The 23,613-nt window shown below is 38.1% G+C and overlaps 1 protein-coding gene across 5 annotated transcripts in view; it reads right to left on the minus strand.

The window, feature by feature from the left end:
- LOC131669597 (prefoldin subunit 2) overlaps window positions 1-23,613 on the minus strand; it is a 136,566-nt gene that overhangs the window by 20,608 nt on the left and 92,345 nt on the right. For all 5 annotated transcript variants that reach the window (XM_058944599.1, XM_058944608.1, XM_058944616.1 and 2 more), the window contains one exon: window positions 14,620-14,743. In XM_058944599.1, the coding sequence (XP_058800582.1) occupies window positions 14,620-14,743 (124 nt within the window). Of the gene's footprint in view, window positions 1-14,619; window positions 14,744-23,613 lie in introns of those variants that run through there.

The raw sequence follows: 23,613 nt of genomic DNA on the forward strand, positions 1-23,613 counted from the left end.
TTAGAAATGAAATGATAAAAAAGCATTCTTTTAAACTATTTACGTTAATTTACAGGGGGGGAGTCAATAAGTCTTTACAAAATCCAAGAGATGGCGCTCGTCACGCTTAAATTATGATGTTTTTGGCAAGCAATACTACTAACTAGATATCGTACAAAGTTTCAGCGAAATCGTTAAGTCGTTAAGCAACCCTGAGTTTACGCTTACTCCAAGCGTACCTGAGAGTGACCCCAACATCACACAAGAAAATTGGAGAAGAAAATATTAATAATTATTTACCGAATACAATGATGACAAATATAGAAACAAAATTTATTGCCGCTAATGTCAAAATTGAAGAACGTAGTCCTACTGCCCAATTAGAGATACAGAATCTTATGCAAATAATTGAATTCGACAAATTTTGTAAGTAAGGATATTTCACAATTAGACGTTTAAATCAATTTTGATCAGGAATTTGGTTAGAAATGACGATTCAACAGGTTCTCATACGCGCTATGAAATACAGTGGTGGATGAACTTACGTTCGCGGCTTAACCGAAAATATTATTGCAAAATTGATCTTGTCACGAGTCGCATTATTAGAAGTCAGGAATAATATGGAATTATTTTGCAAAGTGAATTAGCATTCTTTAAGACGCACTCTCTCTCTCTCTCTCTCTCTCTCTCTCTCTCTCTCTCTCTCTCTCTCTCTCTCTTCACTTTAGAGACTCACACATCCAAAACATACGTTCCTTACTTCGAAATAAATAAAAAAGAGTAAGTTACAAAATTTATTTGGCTATCTTTTCCTTCTGTAATATTTATCACTTTTCGGAGATCCATTAAGCCTGAGTCTGGTGGATTTCCATTCAAGCTCCCTTAAGAGCACATTAAGCTAGAAGTCTGGTGTGCTCATAATAACATTTGGTTATTATTATCTCCATAATTAGGAGTTTCTGGAGCAACAATATTGCTCGTCCCGGCTAAAGTATTACGCACAAGCCAAATCAGAGCAACCCTGAGTCTACGCTTACTCCAAGCGTACCTGAGTGACTTCGACGTCACACTCTATTTCCCTTTTTTCCATTATTACAACATTTATCATCCAAAACGTATTTTGAAAAATAAAAAATCCAAGGAAAATTTCATTAAGTCGTTTTTTTATGAGCATTGGTTGAACGAAAAGTTATTGGTTTATTTGAAAAATTGAAAAAACAGAGTTTCGAGCGGTGATAAAACAATTTCATTTAAAAGGCCTTACACCAAAAGAAATCACAGTTGAATTGAACCCCGTTCATGGCAAGTCTGCCCCTAAAGTTGCAACAAAAGGTGAACCTAGTTCAGGACGCCCCGTAGAAATGAGTACGCCCGAAATGGTCAGCAAAATCCACAATATGGTGTTGAGTGATAGAAGATTAAAATTGCGAGAATTAGTTGAGGCCACAGGGGTATCAAAGGGTACAATCATTTCAATTTTGCATGGAAAATCGGGGATGAAAAAAATATCAGCAAGATAGGTGCCGCGTTTGCTCACTGTTGAAAACAAGCGAACCCGCGTGGTTACTTCTGAGGCTCTTTTGGCACGCATACGTCGTAATCCGGAAGACTTTTGGCGTCGACTCGTAACTATAGATAAAACATGAGTACGCCATTACACTGCTGAAACCAAAGAACAGTCCAAACAATGGATTACCGCGGGAGAACCAGCGCCAAAGAAAACAAAGATAGTAAAGTCAGCTGGCAAGATTATGGCCACGGTTTTCTGGGATGCGTATGGAATCATCTACATCGACTACTTGGAAAAGGGCCAGACGATCACTGGACAATAATATGCGTCATTATTTGGTTAGCTGAAAGAAAAAATCAGAGCAAAACGTCCTCACTTGAACAAAAAAAAATGCCGTTTTCTTCAAGACAATGCTCGAGTTCACACGTGTGCAGTTTCGATGGCAAAAATCCACGATTTAAAGTTCGAATTAATTGACCATCCACCATATTTGCCTGATTTGGGTCCCAGTAATTTTTTCTGATTTCCTAACCTCAAAAAATGGCTTGCCGGACAACGATTCACGTCGAATGACGAAGTCATCGCCGAAACAAATGCCTATTTTGAGGGTTTTCAGAAATTATATTTTGTTTATGGCTTAAAAAAGCTGGAAGGCCGTTTAATAAAATATCGACAATCGATTACATACGCAAAACTTTTTTTTCCTTCTTTTTGTAAAGACTCATTGACCCCCCACCCCCCTCGTATCTTCTTAAATTCATGTACTACACTTATCTTATAATATACATTATAAAAATGTTAATGATATAAATATAACGTAAAGTTATACAGGGTCGACCATTTGAATGTAACAAATTTAGAAACCTGTAAATTAAGCCATAAACAGAAAAAATTGTTCCTACAATTTTTGTTGTCTAGGACACAGGAGTCCATCTTTCTGTGTAATTGGTTTTCTACCTTGAACTCAACTATCAAGGTCATGTGAAGGTTAGAGTGTTTTTTTAAATGGGAACACTTATTTTTCGAAACGGATTCAAAAAGAGCAGAAAATTTTATGTCCAAAACGGTATTTCAAAATTTTTTTCATGATCCATATAAGGTTATTCTAAAGTCAAATGGAAGAAATACTGTGGTTGCTATTTTATTGTATTTTCTAATAGAATAATCGTAGTTGGTATACTTTTGTGATGAATATTCAAATCCAATGTGGAAATGACCTTGGAAATATTGATATTGAAGAAAAAATAATTTCCCATTTTTAGCGCTACCTAAGAACAACGGCGTCGAAGTATTAGGATTATGTTCCCTTTGGGGTGTTTGGTTCATGAGTCCTCTTACCCTTACTGGGGTGCTTGTTTAACATCTGTTAATGAATGTTTAGTGGTCAAAAATGAATTTTGAAGTAAATATGATAATTTCATCTCAGATCTCAATGGGAGTGGGAAATTGAATGCTAAATATTAATGTTGTCAATTTATTCGGGGCCGTACTTTCGAAAAGTTAAAAGAAATTATTTAACAATTGAACTCGCCAGTATGCATAATTATCATTTTTGATTTTACAGAAGTTAAATTGATTTCACGTGGTCTTCAATTTAAATCACAATGTTTAAGAATTCCTTCTTTTTTCGTTGTCATTTTCTTATTTTAGTATAGTTGTAATTTAAAGAAAAATTCAAGGTAAAGAAAACAGTTTTTCTTATTATAAACAAAATTTTCAACTTATCAGTTCAATGAAATTGTTAATATGCTAATGATCTTAGGCGAATGCCAAAACAACACCAGAGCAGCGGTAAGACCCTACGCTGAATGCTTTCCTTTTAAAAGGCACTCACGACACATTGCTCAGATTAGTTCGAAGAGCTTGTGATAGACATCTTCATCGTCAACGCGGATCGAATACAAAGAACATGATCCTACTGTTATAACCATCTTAGCAGCTGTTCACCAGAATTCACAAGAAAGTTCCTCTTTGTAAGCCTTTCACGATATGTGGAACGCACGGGTTGGGTTTGTTGTTAATGTTACGGAGCCGTACTATGAGAATTATGCAGCTGTTTATTTAATGAAAATAATGACTTATACAATTTGCTTTGAGAAGGTGAAGTTATTATCTTAGATAAAGGATTTTGCGACGTTGTAAGTAAATTAGAAAAAAATATTGAGTACTGATGCCTGCACTGAAAGGTCAACGTAAACACTTAACTTTCTAAGAAGAAAATTGGTTTCGAATAGTTGCTATCTGTCATTTTGTTGTTGAAGCTGGTCATAGAATTATAAGTCAAAAGTTTAAGATATTACATTACCAATGAGATAATCGATTGCTCCCTCGAGTTGGAACTTATTGTAAAATTGCATGTTTTTGGTAAATGAATTGGAATAAAATGAAAATGGAAAAATAATAGTATCTAAAATCTCTTTATCAGATCTGGTTATAGATCGATTCTATCACAAAATATGCACGAAAACAGCTTAGCTAAGGAAGCGAAATATGAAGGATGGAGTCGAAAGAAAACGATATTCATAAATTTAACATAAAATGAGTTAAATGACTTTCCTAAAATAACTGAGCAGAATATGAACATTTTTTTCACAGGCACATATCATATGTAACGAGCAATTTCATATCTATCTGAAATTATGATAGATGATAACCAAATCGATGTACAATATTTAATAGCAGATGCGAATTCTACTAAGCAAACAAGCAAATCAATGGAAGAAATAATAAAAGGTTCGATCTCGACGACACATTTCTAGGAAGACTTAAAGTTGTTTCATAGAATATACACCTAATACTATTGGTCGTAATGATATAAAAAGGTGTTGCTGCGAGCATGCATTGAGAACCATTAGATATTACTCGCATGTCGCTGCAATAATACGTGGGTGGATCATTAAGTCCTTAGAAAATCCAAGAGATGGCGCTCAAAGCATCCCAATTTATGTAGCATCAGCAAGCGTCACTATTAAATAGAGTGCTGCCGAAGTTTTAGCCAAATCCATCGAGTAGTTCTGTTTTTATCGTCGATCAAAGTGAACTTTTGTTTTTTGTTAACAATGGAAACAAGTGAGTTCTGAGCAGAGATAAAACATTTCTATTTAAAAGGCCTTACACCGAAAAATCGAAGCTGAGTTAGATGCAGTTCATGGTGTATCTGTCCCTGTATTTGCAACTGTTTATAATTGGATAAATGACTTGAAACGTGGCCGTACATCGACTACAGATGAACATCGTTCAGGTCGTCCAATAGACGTGAGCACTCCGGAAATGATAAATAAAATTTACGACATGGTGTTGAGTGACCGAAGAATAAAATTGCGCGAAATAGTTGAGGCCACAGGGCTTCAAAAGGTACAGTCATTTTGATTTTGCATGAGAAATTGGACATGAGAAAAATTTCAGCAAGATGGGTGCCGCGTTTGCTCTCAGTCGAGAACAGACACAGTCAAGTGGTGGTCGCTAAGGCCCTCTTGGCGCATATCCACCGTAATCCGGACGACTTTCTGCGTTGGTTCATAACTGTAGATGAAACATGGATATACCACTACATTTCTGAGACGAAGGAACAGTCAAAACAGTGGATTGTGAAAAATCAACCAGCTCCAAAGAAGGCGAAGACAGTAAAATCAGCCGGTAAGGTTATGGCCATTGTTTTTTGGGATGCACGTGGAATTATCTTCCTCAACTATTTAGAAAAAGGACAAACAATCATCGAAGAGTATTATGCGTCGTTGTTGGACCGGTTGAGTGAGAAAATAAAGGAAAATGTCTTCATTTGAATAAAATAAAAGTTCTGTTTCATTAAGACAATGCATGAGTGCACACTTGCTAAGTTTCAATGGCTAAAATTAAGGAATTTGAAGTTCGAGTTAGTAGACCATCCACCGTATTCGCCAGATTTGACCCCTAGTGACTTCTTTCCCAAACCTAAAAAAGTGTTGTCAGATTTATCTCGAACGAGGAGGTCATAACACAAACAAATGGCTATTTTGAGGAACATCCAAAATTATTTTTTTCTGATGACTTAAAAAAACTTGAAGGACGCTTAAAAAAGTGTATCGAATGTAATGGGGGTGGTTATCTGAAAAATGAAAAATTTATTTAAGATGCAGAGCAAACTGCCGCTCCGTTAAACACGTATGATAGTACGTGTATTCGCCTTAACGTCAGATGATTTATGCTAGTTGTCTTCTATCAAACGGAGTTGAACTCACCTTAAGTCACGTGTCTTGTGACACTCGATGAGTTTTAAGTGTGAGCGACTTTACTCCTAATCTTTTTAATCCCCTAGAGGTAATCAGATTAAAACCTAAGCCTTTTTCAATTACTTAAGCTACTAGGAAAATTAAATGACGAAAACGGCGAATAAATTTAACAGACTTTAATTAATAAAAATCACTACAGTCTTTGTAGGACCGAAAGACTAACGCACGCGAATAGGATGTTACAATTAACTATGTTCGGTGAGAAAGAGAGAGAGAGAGAGAGAAGATTCGAATTCTACTGCGAACTAACGCTCGACGCGAATACAAAAAATAACGCTAACACGATTTGACAAAATACCGTGTTACGTCTTACGACGCATCCTTTTTGTAACAACTGCACACTCGTGAAATTCAAAGCTTCTAAAACTATTCGCACGTCAGCAGAAAGCTGACGAAACGCGAGGTAAATGATATTCCGAAATAAAGTTGTTACACCTTACGACACATCCTCTTTTGTAACAAATGCATATTCAGGAAATTCAAAACTGCTAAAATATTCACACGTCAGCAGAAAGCTGACAAAACGCGAAACAAATAGCACTCCGAAATAAAGCCACCGAGCACAAGAATGTATATTCAGCAAAAAACAAAATGTCACAATTCGATACTGACCTGAAAATTAACATATAAAAAGCAATGAACATCATTACAAGCAGAGTTGATCAGTAGTCCGTCAGTCTGTCAATAAGTACCTGTAAGACTCAACTCCGTACACACCGGTCCGACAATTGGTGATCATTTTAATTAATAAACTCGCGACTGTTACAAAGTAATATTCGTGCAAGTATTATTCTACAACCTATCCTATTCAATTCAACAAGCAGTTAGAGCCTGCTACATTTATTCAATTCAACAAGCAGTTAGAGCCTGCTACATTCATACAATTCAACAAGCAGTTAGAGCCTGCTACATTTTATCAACAATTAAAGGCTACGGTTATCAAGGTAGTACACTTATCAAACATACATTTCGACATATATTTATTATAAGTGAGACATATCCGACCACTAGTCAATATATTGGAACGTCTCATTCATTAGCTATTCGTAGTTGATGCACGAGACGTAACAACCGAATGTATTTTGTATCGCTTATAATGACGGAAGGTGCACCTACCATGCGGTGCAATTACGGTGATCAGCCGTAATTGTTGTTGCAAAAATATCAACTGCCGCTGCCCCTAGATTATCAGCTGCGCTGCCTTATACTGCCTCTATCAGCTGCAATCTGCTGCTTCTGTATCACTGCTTGCTGCTTCAATTTCGTCGTTGCACACCCGCACGTATTTGTCCCAGAGAAACTTTATTTTTCGGGGACAACAAAGTGCGACACAAATCGGCGGTAAATTCGCGTTCACAGCTGAGGCGTAACTGCCTATTCAAAAGATCGCGCGCCCCCCTCTCTCTTAACTGTTAGAACTAACGCGCGAGAAGCAGAATCGCGAACGGTTCGATTAATTAAATAGACAACCGTTGCACGAGATAAAAGGAAATTATGTTGATAAATAATAAAAATTTTTTTTCTATCATTTTCTAAGGACTTATTGACCCACCCTCGTATTTTACCAGATATCTGGCGAAAATTGTAAGACCTGTAGAAAAGCTCACTAAAATTTACGCAAGAGAGGAAGTAATGCCAGTTATTGAAGAAAATAGTGATGAAGACGGATTGATTACTAGTAATAAAATTTTGATTTTTATTGATATTGAAAGTGTAAAGTATTATCGATACCTGATTTAATGCAATAATTTATCGCATGCTTTTATTTTAATAAGAATTAAACAAAAATTACTTCTTGTTGTAAATATTTCTGTACGCAAACTACCTTCGTTAGCAGTTTGAATCACAGGCTACTTTTGCTAACCAGATTTCTAGAAAATTGGCCTACCTTGTTGCATACAGCTCATATCATACTAACAGTATAGAAAAATGGTTAAATAAGTGAAAATAAGTTTAAATGGCTTGTTTGGAAGAAGTACAGATCAAATAGAGCTGAGGTATATGCAAAAATAAGTAAAAATACGGTTTTAAAATTTTTTGATCGCTTTCCACCAATTTTAAAAATCTAAAAAAATTCATACATACTTATGGAGCAAAAATACATGCAATATATTTTTTCTAGAGATTTGTCTCTCTTCATTTTTCAGATATTTATTTTTAAAATGTTCAAACCGCTTAAAAAATTTAAATTTCACACCAAAATATTTTTAAGCCTGACAATTTTGTAGTATTTAAAAAACCCTGTAATTTGAAAGAAAAAATGTTTTTTGAGACAAAAATTGAGGGACATATGATTAAAAAATCGAAAACACGAAGAATTGAGATTCTGCGCATGCGCGTGGATTTTTGAGGACGAAAATTGATGAAGCAATACCATTTTTCATATGGAATAAGAAACACACCTACGAGGGTCGTTTGAAAAGTCCGTGCAAAAATAAAAACTGTTTGATTTTTTTTAATAAATCTTTTTTATTTTTTAACATAGTCTCCTTTTAGGCTTATACACTTCATCAAACGCTACTCTAGTTTGTTATTCTCTTCCAAATAGTAGGATTTGTCCAAGTCTGTAAAATAGGCATTCGTTTCTGCAATCACTTCCTCGTTTGAATAAAATCTTTTCGGCGCCAGCCATTTTTTCATATTAGGGAACAAATAGTAGTCCGACGGAGCCAAGTCTGGAGAATAGGGGGGATGTGAAACGAGTTGGAACCCTATCTCCATTAGTTTTGTGGCCATAACTGCTGAGGCGTGAGCTGGCACATTGTCGTGGTGGAAGAGGACTTTTTTGTGGGCCAATCATGGACGTCTCTCTAGCAACTCGGTTTTCAAATCGAGTCGATGAAGATTATTCCTTGCGAATCCCAAAAGACAGTCGCCATAACCTTCCCGGCCGAAGGAATTGTCTTCGCCTTTTTCGGAGCAGATTCCCCCTTGGTAACCCATTGTTTAAAATATTCTCTGGTCTCAGGAGTGTAGTGATGTATCCATGTTTCATCTACAGTGATGAAACGACGCCTAAAGTCTTGCGGATTTTGCTGGAACAGCTGCAAACCATTCTTGCAACACTTCACACGATCTCGTTTTTGGTCAATCGTGAGCAATCGCGGCACCCATATAGCGGATAGCTTTTTTATGTCCAAATGTTGGTGCAAAATATTATGTACCCGTTTGCTCGAGATGCCTACAGTACTAGCAATCTCACGCACCTTCACTCTTTTGTCAGCCATCACCATATCATGGATTTTTTCAATGATTTCTGAAGTGGTAACCTCAACAGGGCGTCCAGAACGTTCAGCGTTTTTTGTGCTCATATGGCAACTCCGAAAATTTTAAAACCACTTATAAACCATTCTAATCGAACGTGCAAATCGCCATAATGTTTGTCAAGCTTCTGTTTAATCTCCTGAGGCGTTTTGCCTTTGAAAAAGTAATGTTTAATCAATACACGAAATTCTTTTTCGTCCATTTTTTTACAACCACTCGATTTCTTTGATTGAAACGAATGTAAAACGTAAAGTAATTGGCCAATCTGGCTGAAACTTGGTGTGTGCTTTTCCAAGATATGCCACTAACTGAAAATAACCTTGATACACACTAGTAGCGCCACCTCTCTGACTTTGCACGGACTTTTCAAACGACCCTCGTACTTATACCAATTTTCCCGAGGGCGAATTCGACTATGGTACCCCACTAGACCCAACCCTTTCTTTAAACGCTAATTGCGTGAAAACTAATTGTTGTACAAAATCAGAATTTGGCGCACTTAAAGCAAATACATCCAGCTACTATCTTTTCAAATCTCGGGTCTTTAAATTGACAATTGAGCCGGATCGAAATTTTTTAAAAGTGCAAAATTTTCCGGTTTTATCGAGATTTCTCGGCTTCTAATAATGTCACAAAATCGCGCGACAGCTCATTATGTTCGCTATTCAATTATCAACATATTTTTTATTGGCACAGGTACAATCGCTACATTATTTGCAAAGTTATAGTAAAAAAACAAAAAATAAGTAATGTTTTGCTTATAACTATAAATAAAAAATTTCCTGCTAAAATTTCGTTTATAAATATGTCAAATTAAAGGAAGCGACATACTCTTCACGATAATACCATCGATAACACAGGCCGACAAAATTTAAAAAATGGAAAAACCCAGAAACCAGACAGTACGTTCCCAAAGGTTTTTGGTGCGCTGAAACCGAATCTGACCTCAGAATTGCTCCATCACCCTAGGTTTTCGAGAAATCCTAACCTAAAAGTTCAAAAAACACGATTTTTCACTATATTTCGCGTAGTATTACGTCGTAAGCCAATTTTATTTTACAAAACGAGTCATGCTATCTCAAAGTACTACTCTTACCCTTCAAAACCCTTTTTTCAGATTTAACAATCTTTTTTTTCCATCGAGATATCGTAGATTTAATTTGAGTGATTTAGCGATTTCGTTAAGCACGAAATAGTGGCGAATTTCCGAATAAGGAGTTATAGTGTAATTATATGTTTTTTGGGTCACTGAATCCAAATTTAACGTCAGAATGACTCTATAATCTCAATTCCCTTAACCCTAGAGCCCCATAACCTGCGACGCTATAACCCCTGACCGACATACTCCAAAGTCCTTAACTCTCGAGCCCTTTAACCTGCTGCGGTATAACCCCCGACTCTCACACCCCAATTTCCTTAACCCTCGAGTCTTTAATCTGCGAAGCTATAACCCCCGGTCCTATCGAGGGTTAAAGAAATTCGGGTTTGGTGGACGGGGAATACCGCTGGGTCAATGGAACAACGATAGACGTCATTTCTGCGGTAAAAGAAGGTAGAAGAATTTGTGTCTGTGATAGGAAAATTCATATCCAACTTACGTATACAAGTATAATTTACGTTTAAATACAAGTGTCTATAACTTGCGAAATCGATCAGATAGGATTTTTAATCTTACATTTTTCTGGTCTACTAACGATGAAGAAAATATCTACGTTAGCAGATATCGGGTTCACTTAGGGCCTACATTTCCTTACTTGAGGATAACCGTGTATGACATTGCTCAAAAACTACAAATTTTTGTGCTTCATTCTTCATCCGTGTTAGGGATCGTGTTTGAGCGGCAGGCTAACGGATAAGTCACTGGAATTGAATTTTTTGTATTATTTCTCGTACAACACTGCGTGCAGTAATTTTACTGATCTTTATCATTACTTTGTCTTCTAGAAATTTAATTATATTTACCCATTTCGTTATTAGAATAAGTTTATAATATTACTCGTGATTTCCAATTAACTTATAAGTTATTGAAGATGTCGGCATGTAGAATTCCATGCAAAGGAAAAATCGATTTCTTTTGTAATATCTGCGGTAAATTTGAGGTAGCTCGACTTCGTCGATCAATCACTGATATCATTAAAGATCAGTTTGAAGAATGTTACGAGACACCTATGAAGAATTTAGACAAACAAAGGGTTCCTAAATATATTTGTGAAGACTGTCACCGAAGTTTGAAAAACTGGAATAAAACTAAAACCGAAGTTGTTCTCCAACCAACAATATGGCGTGAACCTAAAAATCACCATGATGACTGTTACTTTTGTAAATGTGATACTTTAGGTTTTAATCATAATAACAAAGCTTCTCTCCTTTATCCGAACGTTTCTAGTGTAACAGCAGTTCAGTATGGAAAAATAGAAAGAAAAAAAAATTCTGATTCTGAGCCAAAAAAACTTCAACCAATAGAAGTTCCGGTAACAGACAAAAGCAGCAGTAGTGATGAAGAAGATTTTTCTGACTCAGAAAAGCCTAAACTTTTCGACCAAAATTCTTTGGATGATCTGATCCGTGATTTGAATCTTCCGAAAGATTCTTCAGAACTCTTAGCTTCAAGACTAAAAGAAAGAAATCTTTTATTACCTGAGACAAAAGTTTCTATTTACAGGAAGAGAGATATTAAATTTCGGCCATATTTTACTTGCGTGGATAACCTTGTTTACTGCAACGATATAAAGCATCTCATCAGTTTATATGGAGTGCAAGGAGGTTATAATCCAGAGAACTGGCGACTCTTCATGGATGCATCTGTACAAAGTCTCAAGGCAGTACTTCTGCACAATGGGAATGAGTATGCAGCTATTCCCATTGCTCATTCCACTGTGATGAAAGAGTCTCACGATAACTTTCGAATCCTTCTTGAGAAAATCAATTACAATGAACACAAATGGCTCGTTTGTGGCGATTTCAAGATGATCAATATATTAGTTGGCTTGCAATCTGGAAATACGAAGCACCCCTGTTTTTTGTGTCTCTGGGACAGTCGTACACGAGAAGAACATTGGGTTCGGAAAGAATGGACGAAAAGAATCGGAATGGTTGTTGGATCACACAATGTCGTCCATAAGAACCTTGTTGATACTAAACATATCTTGTTACCTCCACTCCATATAAAACTGGGCTTGATGAAGCGATTCGTCAAGGCACTAGATAAGGAAGGCGAATGTGACAAGTATCTTCACGGCAAATTTCCTAAATTGTCTGAAGCGAAAATTAATGAAGGCATATTTGGAGGGCCAGACATTCGAGCACTTATGAAAGATGATGAATTCCTCTTGACAATGACGACTAATGAGAGACATGCTTGGATAAGTCTCAAAAGTGTCACCGAGAATTTTCTCGGAAACCACCGGGACCCTAAATACAAAACTATTGTGTCGACAATGCTACAGAATTTTCAAAAATTAGGGTGTTTGATGAGCCTGAAAATAGACTTTTTGTTTTCACATTTGGAATACTTTCCGGACAATGTTGGGGCGTTCAGTGAAGAAATGGGTGAAAGATTTCATCAAGATTTCAGAAACAAAGAGGAACATTATCGAGGTAGATGGAATGAGAGCATGATGGCTGACTATTGCTGGGCTCTACACCAACACGATACATTGACAGATCATCATAGACGCAAATCTTTTAAACGTTCATTTCAAGATAAACGACAGCGTTCTCATAAAAAAAAGAAGTGAAAAACTGTAGGGTTGCAGATATTCAGATGCAAAACTCACAAACTGAATAAATGAGATTTAACACGCATAATTGAAAGCTGCGTAGAATACAAGGCTTGGATATTGAAGGGATTGAAATGTAGAGACATACGGTTATACGATAGCAGCTTGAAATGCTGATTGAGGAAATTCTGGCAAAGGAGTCTGAGGTTGCAGACTTGCAGGGCTCGGGGGTTGAATATAATTTGGAGGCTTGAGGTATTCTGCGTAGCGAATTTCGGTATGAGGGTTGGGGGTTATAGCGTCGCGGTAATAGGGCTCGAGGGTTAAGGAAATTGGGGTGTGAGGGTCGTGGGTTATATCTTCGCAGGTTAAAGGCTCGAGGGTTGAGGAAATTGGGATATGAGGGTCGGGGGTTATACCGCAGCAGGTTAAAAGGCTCGAGGGTTAAGGAAATTGGGGTATATCGGTCAGGGGTTACAGCGTCGCAGGTTATGGGGCTCTAGGGTTAAGGGAATTGAGATTATAGAGTCATTCTGACGTTAAATTTGGATTCAGTGACCCAAAAAACATATAATTACACTATAACTCCTTATTCGGAAATTCGCCACTATTTCGTGCTTAACGAAATCGCTAAATCACTCAAATTAAATCTACGATATCTCGATGGAAAAAAAAGATTGTTAAATCTGAAAAAAGGGTTTTGAAGGGTAAGAGTAGTACTTTGAGATAGCATGACTCGTTTTGTAAAATAAAATTGGCTTACGACGTAATACTACGCGAAATATAGTGAAAAATCGTGTTTTTTGAACTTTTAGGTTAGGATTTCTCGAAAACCTAGGGTGATGGAGCAATTCTGAGGTCAGATTCGGTTTCAGCGCACCAAAAACCTTTGGGAACGTACTGTCTGGTTTCTGGGTTTTTTTCCTTGTCGGCTTGTGTAATCTGTAAAGATATATGTCACGAACAAATCCCTGTTGCTTGGCCTATTAAGTGATGACATATCCCCGTTAAAATATAATCAGTCGCAAAGTTTCATAGATTTTGTACATATGGCTAATGATAAATAATCAAAATTTACTACAATTATGTAAAAATGTTGCAATTGTTGACGGTACTTATACAGAACATTTTAATTCCTAAATCGATAAAAAAATATCTTTGTTTCTACCTTTTTAAAAATCATATAGGAATTTATTGAATAATTATACTTTCAAGCAATATTGGTTATACTGGTGCGCCTGTTATGAAAAAAATATATGACTGAAATGCTGCAGTTACTAACGTTTATGAGCAAAATGCGTTTATTTTTATTTAGCAACATTATAAAATTAACTTTCATGAGAATCAATAAGAAAATTTTTAATAAATAGGAAAGAGGCAAATCATAAAAAAAATTATTGTTGCAAAAACTTTGTTAAAACCAAAAATGATATTAAATTAAAAGAAAGTGTAAAAATAGAAAAAGTTTTATAAACAAAAAATTAATGTATAAAGATCAAGTTATCAATAAAAATGCTATATGTATTTCTATGATTGTATTATAATTACATATAAAATAGTTTATTATATTCTTAAATATAGTTGTTGACTCAATAAATAAGTTTTATTAACTTATAAACTTTTGAATTATATTTACGTAGTCGAAATAAAACCTTATTATTCATTTGTTTTTCTATGATGACATTAAAACAAATTATGTACGCCATATTTTTTAGGGTTCTTATGTATCCTATTATACGAAAAACTACACTTCTTAGATGTGCCATTATTTTCTTTTACATTTTAGTAAGCTCGAATATAAAACAATCTAGGGAATTAATTATACATAGGATGACACTTTACTTGTACACACATACATAACATTGTGAAAATTTCATACCTGATCTTTATTTCCAAGAAGAACAGGCATAATTTCTTGTACGGTACGTTCACATAATATTCCGCCTACCATCCTGTAACATTTTCTATGAGGATCAACAATTTTCAGTGTATCTACAACAACTCTGAAAAAACATTAATTCTATTAGTATAAGACTGCTAACAATTTTTAAAAAAATATGTAAGATAACTTATAAAAGATCAGGGAAAATCTGTGTCATAAAAAAAACGGGAAAATTTTCAATTATTCTATAGTTATGTATACATAATAGATTCATTACTTAATTGACAAATCTTACAATATGCCACGTTAAGTTTCAAAATAATATACTGTAATGGGATAGATCAGCTGGTATAAAACGGGTTTATTAAAGAACAAACTCCCACGATGCAGAGCTAACCGCCGCTCCGTTAATTACGTATGAGTATACGTGTATTCGCCTTTACGTTTGATACTTTTGTTCCGTTGTCTTCTTTTCCAACAGAGTTGAACACACCTTAAGTCATCTGACTTGTGATACTCGATTTATCTTAGGTGTAAGTGACCTAATGTTTACTCCAACTATCCTCTAGATGGAATCAGTTTAAAAAATAACCGATGACGGATCCGTTAAACTAAAAGGAAACAAAATAAGAGAGAGAGAGAGAGAGAGATCAAAATTCTACAGCGAAAACTAACGCTCGGCGCGAACAAAAAACGGTCACAATTGACAAAATACTTTCGCAAATATTTTGTCGCGCAGAAAAAGGGAGGTGTGCCCACCCTTCGGTGCAATTACGGTAATCACTCCCTCGATAAATCCTCACTAGGATGTACACACGTCTCAACCGAATCATCCGCCTCCGCCAGTCCATCTTCTGTGATTCTGCTGCTTCCCGATCTTCTTGTTCCTCATCTTCTTCCTCTCCTGGACCATAATAAGATTTGAGATCCTTATATATCTGGTGGCGCTATGAGTTGCTGAGTTTAACGCGAACTTGATCCATTAGCCCGTGGGTGCTCTTTGCTCCACCTTGCATTGATGAAATACCGTACAACTCTTGATGTACTCCCTGACCTGGTCATACTTTTTAAGTGAAGAGTACAAACGCCTAGCTCTGGAAAACGTTCGCTCACGTCTTTGGTGTCCCGCCGTTGGAGCATCGTGAACTCCTTCGAGCATCTGGTGCCTTTTCTCTCTAAGCATGGCTAGCTTCCACGCCTCTTCATTGTCGATAGAATCTGTGCCCTCCTCGTCAGGCTGATAATGGTACAGTCTCCCACCGACCACCTTCCACATGGGATGCAAGTGCGGGTCCTTTTGGTATTGTTGTAAGTACCAAGTGTCCGCTGTTTTCGGCTGACTAGTCATGGCACTCACTTTAGTCCCCTCCTCCTCAAAGAATCTAGATAAAAAGTCTGGCACTAAATTGAGATCCCCTCTTCGATATTCAATGTCAAAAACATTGCCGTGTAATGCTAATACCTAACGCGTTAGCCTTCATATGGGATTTCTCGTACTGTGGAGTCATTTAAGGCAGCTATGATAAGTAATGATCTTGAAGTAATGCCCTTCAATGTAGAGCCGGAATTTTCCGATGGCCCAACCACTGCTAGGCACGCTTTCGCGGAGGCTGTATAATTCCTCTCAGTACTGCTTAGGGATCGATTGGCATACTCGATCACGCGCTCCTCTCTATTGACATCCTGTGGTAGGACCGCTCCGACCCCACTATCACTCGTGTCAGTCTGTATGACAAACTGACCGTATAAGTTGGGAGGTTGCAGTATTGAGGTGAAAGTTATCGCCTGCAACGTCGCAAAAGCTCACTCTTGCTCCTCCTCCCAGACGAAGCAGACATTTTTTTTATTAGGCGGTTTATACGTTTAGCGATCTTGGCGAAATCGGGTATAAAACATCTAAAAAAAACATCTATAAAACATCGGTCGGAGCTCTCTATTCCAGGCATCGACAGATCCTCGCGTCACGATGAAATTATGAACACGACAAATCACGCAAAGCACCCCTAACTATTATTACTGAGCGGCGCTTTGCCTCCTTACAGATTCTAACTGCAGACTCATTCAGTTAAGTCACAAAGTTCTCGATGGTCTGAGCTAGTAACGGATTTGCATGTAGCGTAGCTCACGATCAGCGGTAAAATGTCTCACTGTCTCGCTGTCCGTGGTGTTGGATATTCCAATATCAGCCTTACTTTTTCGATGTCTGGTCTTACTCCGTCCTGGTTCACGAGGACATCCAAGTACCTTACTTCCGTTTTACAGAAGTGACTCTTCCTTTTGTTGATGATTAGGCCCGCACCCAAAATCCGCTTCAATACCTGTTCAAGGTGCCGTTTATGCTCCTCAAAAAACGACGAAATGACGACCACGTCGTCGATGTATATGAAAGCCAATGGATCCATATTTGGGCCTATCACCTTGTCCATCAACCTCTGGAAGATCTTTCCCGCATATGACAGACCAAGAGGCATCCTTCTGAATTAGAAAAGCTCCAACCGTGTATTGTAAACGCTAAAATTGGCCTGACTCTTCCTTAAGGGGAATTTAGGATTCATAAATGGTAGGGAATAGGCATTTAGTCTGGTCACTGCATTCATCTTTTGATAGTTTACGCAGAACTTATAGTTCCTATCAGCTTTTTTCACTATTACCACTAGACTTGACCACCCGCTGGTCGCTGCTCAATCACATTCTTCTCCAGCATATCTTTAACCAGCACGAGCATCTTCTCTCGCACCCTGATGGATACGAGATAATATTTCTGCTTAATGCACCTCCTACATCTATTTCGTGCTCAACCCCCACGACGCAGCCTAATGCCTCTCCTCCATTCAGTATCATTCTATTAACGACGCTCTCAACTTCTTCCAGCTGCTGCTACGTGGCTTCCTACAGTCCTACCGTTGTGAGGCATGCACCATCTATATTCATCACTTCCATCGCTAAATTTACCTGAGCGTCTTTCAACCACAAATGGTCCTCATCGGGATCCAAGACTGCGCGGAACTCTCGTATGAAATTCGCGCCAACATAGCAGTCATCCGTGAGCAGTGGCGACCCTTATATTCTTGGTGATTCCTCCCCACCTTAAACGGTAAAACCATGTAGCCGATGATGAGACATTGACGTCTATCAGCGAGCCTTACGTCGCCTGCCCTGGACACATTCGAACGTGCTCCATTTCCGATACCAACCTAAGTTCTAGCTGACCCATACCGTAGATGAGGCTCCGAAATCATAGAGTGTTTTGATTCTAAAGTCACCTATGTCTACCCGCAACCACCATCTGGTTTCATCCTCAAGGTTATATCCGCGAGACTCCTTTCTACCTGTGGCCGCCGCTCTGTTTAGCGGCTGTATTCCTTGAGCCGCCGTTACGGCGGTGGATTTATACTTACCCGCGGTCTGCTTCGGCATGAGAGCGTCTTGTGTGATGTTACCCGACTTTTTCGGATCCTCGGATCCCTCATTTCCTTTATGGATCGGGTCGTTCCCCTCCTCCACTATCTGGATACGGCCTCCTGGTCATTCCAGGATAACGACCGCACCAGTGGTCTGCCGAGAGCTGGTTTCGGGCTTATTGGTCAACTGCTCTGTCCAACTGCTCGGTCCCGGGTTTCCTTGATACCCTTTTAGGATTTATTCGGATCTCTAGGTCACCAACAATGTACTTTTCTCTGTCGACGACTGGTGGCGAGAGGTGGAACTCACTAAAGACGCGAAGATGACCTCTTTTCTTCGCTCTCCTTGCTGGAATCTGGGCTGAATGTTCGGCTAGATCCCAGATTGCCACAAGCGAAACACTGAAGAGGTATTAGTGAAGTCTATCTTTCGCCTCACACCTTCTCGCCGCTCGCCTGAAGATCCGAGAGAAGGTGAACTCCTTCTTCTCTCACGCCATCGACTTTTGCGCTGTTTTGAAGGGCTATCACATATTTCTGACGTCATTTTTCGCAAGATTTGCTCTATACCCTCCAGTCACTCCTCTATTTTCTTGTCGGAATTGGAGGATTGCGCAATTCTGAACCGTACCTGCATATTCTGAAGAGTCTATAGCGCTTCGAGGATACGATTCACCAGCATTCGGTTGCGGTCGATCCCCTCCTTCAGATGCTCTATTTCCCGGAAGGCGTTGCTTCACGATAATTCCGTTTGCAGCGCCTTCCGAGCACAGGACTTCTGCGCTCTTCTTTCTTGGTTGCTCCACACTTTGCCCCCTTCCTCTTGGTCCTGAGCGTCGAAACCTTCCAAGTGGATGGCCTCTTTTTGGCGGCCGGCTTCCATTTTTGAGTTCTCATCCAGGTAAGTGAACGTCCTTGACAAATTCGCCAAGGCAATACCCTCCCTGTTAATGTGCCTCAAATGATGTTCGTTCAGGTCCTCTGCACTTGCAGCTACTAACTCATCGCAGATCGTGTCGAGCCACTCCTGACGGGTGGATATCCTGCGTCCCGCCACCTGCTTTCTTAGCGTGGTTTCCTCAAAGTCTGAGTCGCTATACTCCCCCAGCAACCATCTTCCTAACCAGGCCGTTTGCTGGATCACGCTGCCATCCTTGTCCAGCTCCAATTCCACCAGGTAATGCTCGTGTTGTACGGAGGTCAGCTCTAACGCCCACGCGTCCACCTGGGCTGTCAGTAGAGCCATACTGCTTCCGCACGGGTATAGGGTGTGAACGAGGTTAAAAATTTCGGCCTAATAGACCTGTACCGTCTCCTATCACCCAAGGAATGAACGGGGTGCTACACTCATTAGTGTTACTCCCTTAACTACCTTTATTTCCAAGGCGCAAACTCGCGAGGTTTATGAGCGCGTGCAGTCCCCTTAAAATCCAATATAGCAAAAATAATCAAAAAATCCTACCTATATCCAGCTGTTTGCTTGCTCCGTCGGATTAGTAATTTTATGGACTGCACGCCTGGTTCTCGTACTCTGCTCCTATTGTCTCTTAGGTGCTTCCGCCCCCCCCTTTTTTTCATCCAATGTGGCTTAAAACGGATTGGGTTAGCACCTGCTAATTAACGGCGATTTGGGATCGCTTTAACCTTTAGGTTAATCACTCTTTCGGCCCTATCGTACAATACTCTTTACAATTAAATCAAAGTCAGAGCGACTTTCTTTTCCCTTTTACACAGTACGTACCATACAAACCTAACGCTATCACCTGCCTAAACTTTCCTAAACTCTCGCGCAATCGTTTGTCTCTCCCGTGCGTTGATTTCCTCCAACGAACAAATCTACATGCCTATTTTAGGTATTAATATTAGTTGGGTGCCATGTAACAGAGGGGGAATAAGCCAAGCAAACGGGGAAAATATTTGTACAATATCCCTCGGTGCAGAGCTAACTGCCACTCTGTTAAGCACGTGTAGGATATACGTGATCTCGCCTTTACGTCTGACTCAAGCTCCAACCTCATGTATCTCCCTCAGCTAAACTCACCTTAAGTCACCTGGCTTGTGATACTTGTCTTCCGTATGGTGTGTAGATGTTAATATTTACTTGCTACAATCCTCTAGACCAAATCGTTCAAATATTTCTGGGAATCAAGCTTACCATAGGTAAAGGTGAAGTTAAAACGCAATGTGGCAAGTTAAAACTATAATCCTTTTAATAGGTTGAGTACGGAATACACTAATGCAGGCCGAAAGTCTTCCGCGGGCGCGTATAGGTTTACAAACTCAGGCGGGGAGAAAGAGAGAGAGAGAGAGAGAGAGAGAAAGAAAACACAAAATAAATAAATTGACGCCAACGAACGGCTCTGTAATAAACTACTCGGCGTTAACCCTACTTATCACGCAATACTAATCTAAAATAATTTCACGAATAAAGTAGGTTCATCTACCCTTCGTTGATCAGCTGTAATCGTTCATTCAACAATATTATGGTTGCCGCTGCCGCTGCTGTCGTTGTTGGCTTAGACTGCTGCTTCTGTCTTTATTGTTGTAGATTATTGCAAGGGCTACTTAAGTTCTGGGCTGCTCTTGCTGCTATCATTCACAAAACACCAAGAACTTTACGCACGAAAAAACACAATAACGTACTGGTCACCAGCTGGGATGAAATTAAACTATTTTCCACGAGCGCCCCCTCTCTCACCAAATAGTTAGCTCGCGCGCCTCGATCGCTACCGCATCGCGAACGAGTCGATACCTTTAATCGATTTCCGTTGCACTGAATATTCAAGTCAATTTTTTTACAACATTCATAAAAATAAATTTTCAGAAAAAATTCGTAAAGATTGTTTTCACTCTTTAAAATACATATAAACATTCATTCTTGTTCAAATGTTCATTTAGAACAAACGTACATCGAAACGTTCTATGAAAATTGTATTTAAGCTGCATTGTGAATCTTATATATAAACCTCATACGAGGTGTGGTCAAAAAGTAAGGTGAGTTTTTATTTTTATGAAAAAATATTTATTTATTCATCAATATTTATGTTGTCCCCTTCAAAATAATCCTCCTCAGATATGCCTCATACCTCACTTGTGCCAACGTTTTTTCTAATCCTCGAAGCACTTCTGGTAAGCACTTTCTGGTATAGCCTTGAGTTCTTCCCGCGATTTTTTCTTTGTCTTCTCAATCGTTCCAAACCTCCGTCCTTTTATGGGTTAAATTCGATAATCCTGCAGAATATTGCTTTACAATTGAAGAAGATCCTATCTGCAAGATTTGTGAAAATATAGCAAATATGAAATGTGCATGATGCAAGACACTACTATGCCTGCAGCATTTGTTTATAGAGTATCATTGTTATTCACAATATCAACAGTGAGAAGAAGACGGATCTTATATACAATACAATTATTAACTTTAAAAATTTGATTGAATTTCAAGAAGAATATGATGATACCATCAAACGTATTAATATTGTATTAATAAAATAAATAAACATACATCACTTGTTCTGAATCAACTTGTATAGAGGTGAACTTTTCTGCGGGTTACTCTGTCTACGGAAATATTTGTCAAGTGGTTACCGACTTGGGGGTAAAGCCGTCCGATAACCATTTATTGGGTTGAGCCTTCTGGAAGTGAAACTATTTTGGGGATGAAATGGGGGCTTACGTTTATAAGGGTTAACTAGACGAGTGGAGTTATTCAGAGGGTATGCTAGTGGGGTTGATAAGGGGGTGAGGTTGATCAGGGGGTATGCGAGTGGGCTTGATCAGGGTATATGCGAGTGAGGTTAATCAGGAGGTGAGATTGATCAGAAGGTATGCTGTTGGGATTAATCAGGGGATATAAAAGTGGGCTTGATGAGAGAATGAGGTTAATCAGGAGATATGCGAGTAAACAGAATAAAAAAAGACAACAAAACATCAAAGGCTACTGGCTAGGATCTTCGAGCAATACACATGTAGAAGTGAGCAACAAATTTATAACACTTAAATATTACTCCTCTAAAAGATCTTGGGAAAGTCGTAAAAAATTAGTAAACGATTAAAGTTTTGAACAATAATGAAATGAAATTTCAAATAAATAACCCGGAAGTATTTATTGATACAATAACTGAATTTAAAAATAAAAGAATGGATTTTTATACCTTTCAAAATAAAGAAAACAAACCTTTCAAAGCTGTACTTAAAAATATGCACCCGTCAGTTAAAGTAAATGATCTAAAAAATGAAATAGAATCTTAAAACCACAATGTAATAAGAATTTTTAACATTAAACATAAAATAACAAATCAACCACTACCAATTTTTTTCATAAAAATAAAAACAAATAATAACAATAAAAAAATATACAAAATTAACAAATTAATGAATCAAATAATATTTTTCGAAGAACCACATAAAAAAATCTCAGAATGCATGCGTTGCCAGAAATACGGACACAAAAAATTACTGCTATAGAATACCTGTTTGCGTGAAGTATGCAATAACTACACGTTAGCTTGCCCAATTAAAACGAAAAAAAAAGATGTTAAATGTGGTGACTGCGCTAATAATCACGTAGCTATCTATAAAACATGCAGTACAAGAAAAATTTTGCAGCAAAAATTATTCCCGGCATTAAGACCAAAACAAATAATAAATACGGAAAACATTGTTAGGCCAAGCGTTTCATATACGCAAGCCGCATACGGTAATGTAACTACAACGAAAGAGGAATCAAAAGGAACACAGATACTTCAAACACCCCAATCAAAAGTAAACAATAACAATAACAATATATTAGTAAACATGACACAGATAATGAACCGAATGGATACGATGCTAAATCTGCTCATCACGCTCATAAACAAAGTTTGATACACGTAGAAATAAAAATAGCAATTTTAAGCGCTAATGGTTTAGCGCAAAGAAGCATAGAACTAAAACATTTTCTTATTGAAAATAATATATATTGCAACGTTAGTCGATACGACTAATCGATCCGTTCGCGATTCGTATACTCGCTATGTTAGTTCGAACGACTAAGAGAGAGAGGGGGCACGCAAGAGTTTAAATATTCAGTTAAGCCTCAGCTATTACTGGAATAGTACCGCCAATTAGTTTGCACAGTTATTCGCCGTTTTTTTAATACAAAGTTGTCTTGGGATTTTGTAACATGTGTGAGTGTAGCGATGAAGCAGCAGCAGCAGCAGCAGCATTACAGCAGCAGCAGCAAGCAGCAGCAGATTTTTGAGTAAGGCAGCGCAGCTGATATTTGAGGAGCATTGACCGTTGGTTTTCTTCAACAATTACGGTTGAATTGTACCGCAGGGTAGGTGCATCTCCCTTTATTATTGCGAGACAAAATACTTCCGAAAGTATTTTGTTAATCGCGAGCGTATTTTTTTTGTATTTGCGCCAAGCGTTAGTTTCACGGCAAAAGTTCGAATTCTCTCTCTCGCTCTCACCGAATTATTAAAAATAATTGTAAATCCTATTTCGCGTGCGTTAGTGTTTCGGCCCGTAAATGACTTTAGTTTTTTTATTAATTATACATAATTAATTTTATTCACCGTTTACGTCATTTCGTTTTCTGTTAGCTTAA

The sequence above is a fragment of the Phymastichus coffea genome, unplaced genomic scaffold (genome assembly GCF_024137745.1).
Source record: "Phymastichus coffea isolate CEN01 unplaced genomic scaffold, Cenicafe_Pcof_1.1 PCOF00008, whole genome shotgun sequence".
NCBI lineage: Eukaryota > Metazoa > Arthropoda > Insecta > Hymenoptera > Eulophidae > Phymastichus > Phymastichus coffea.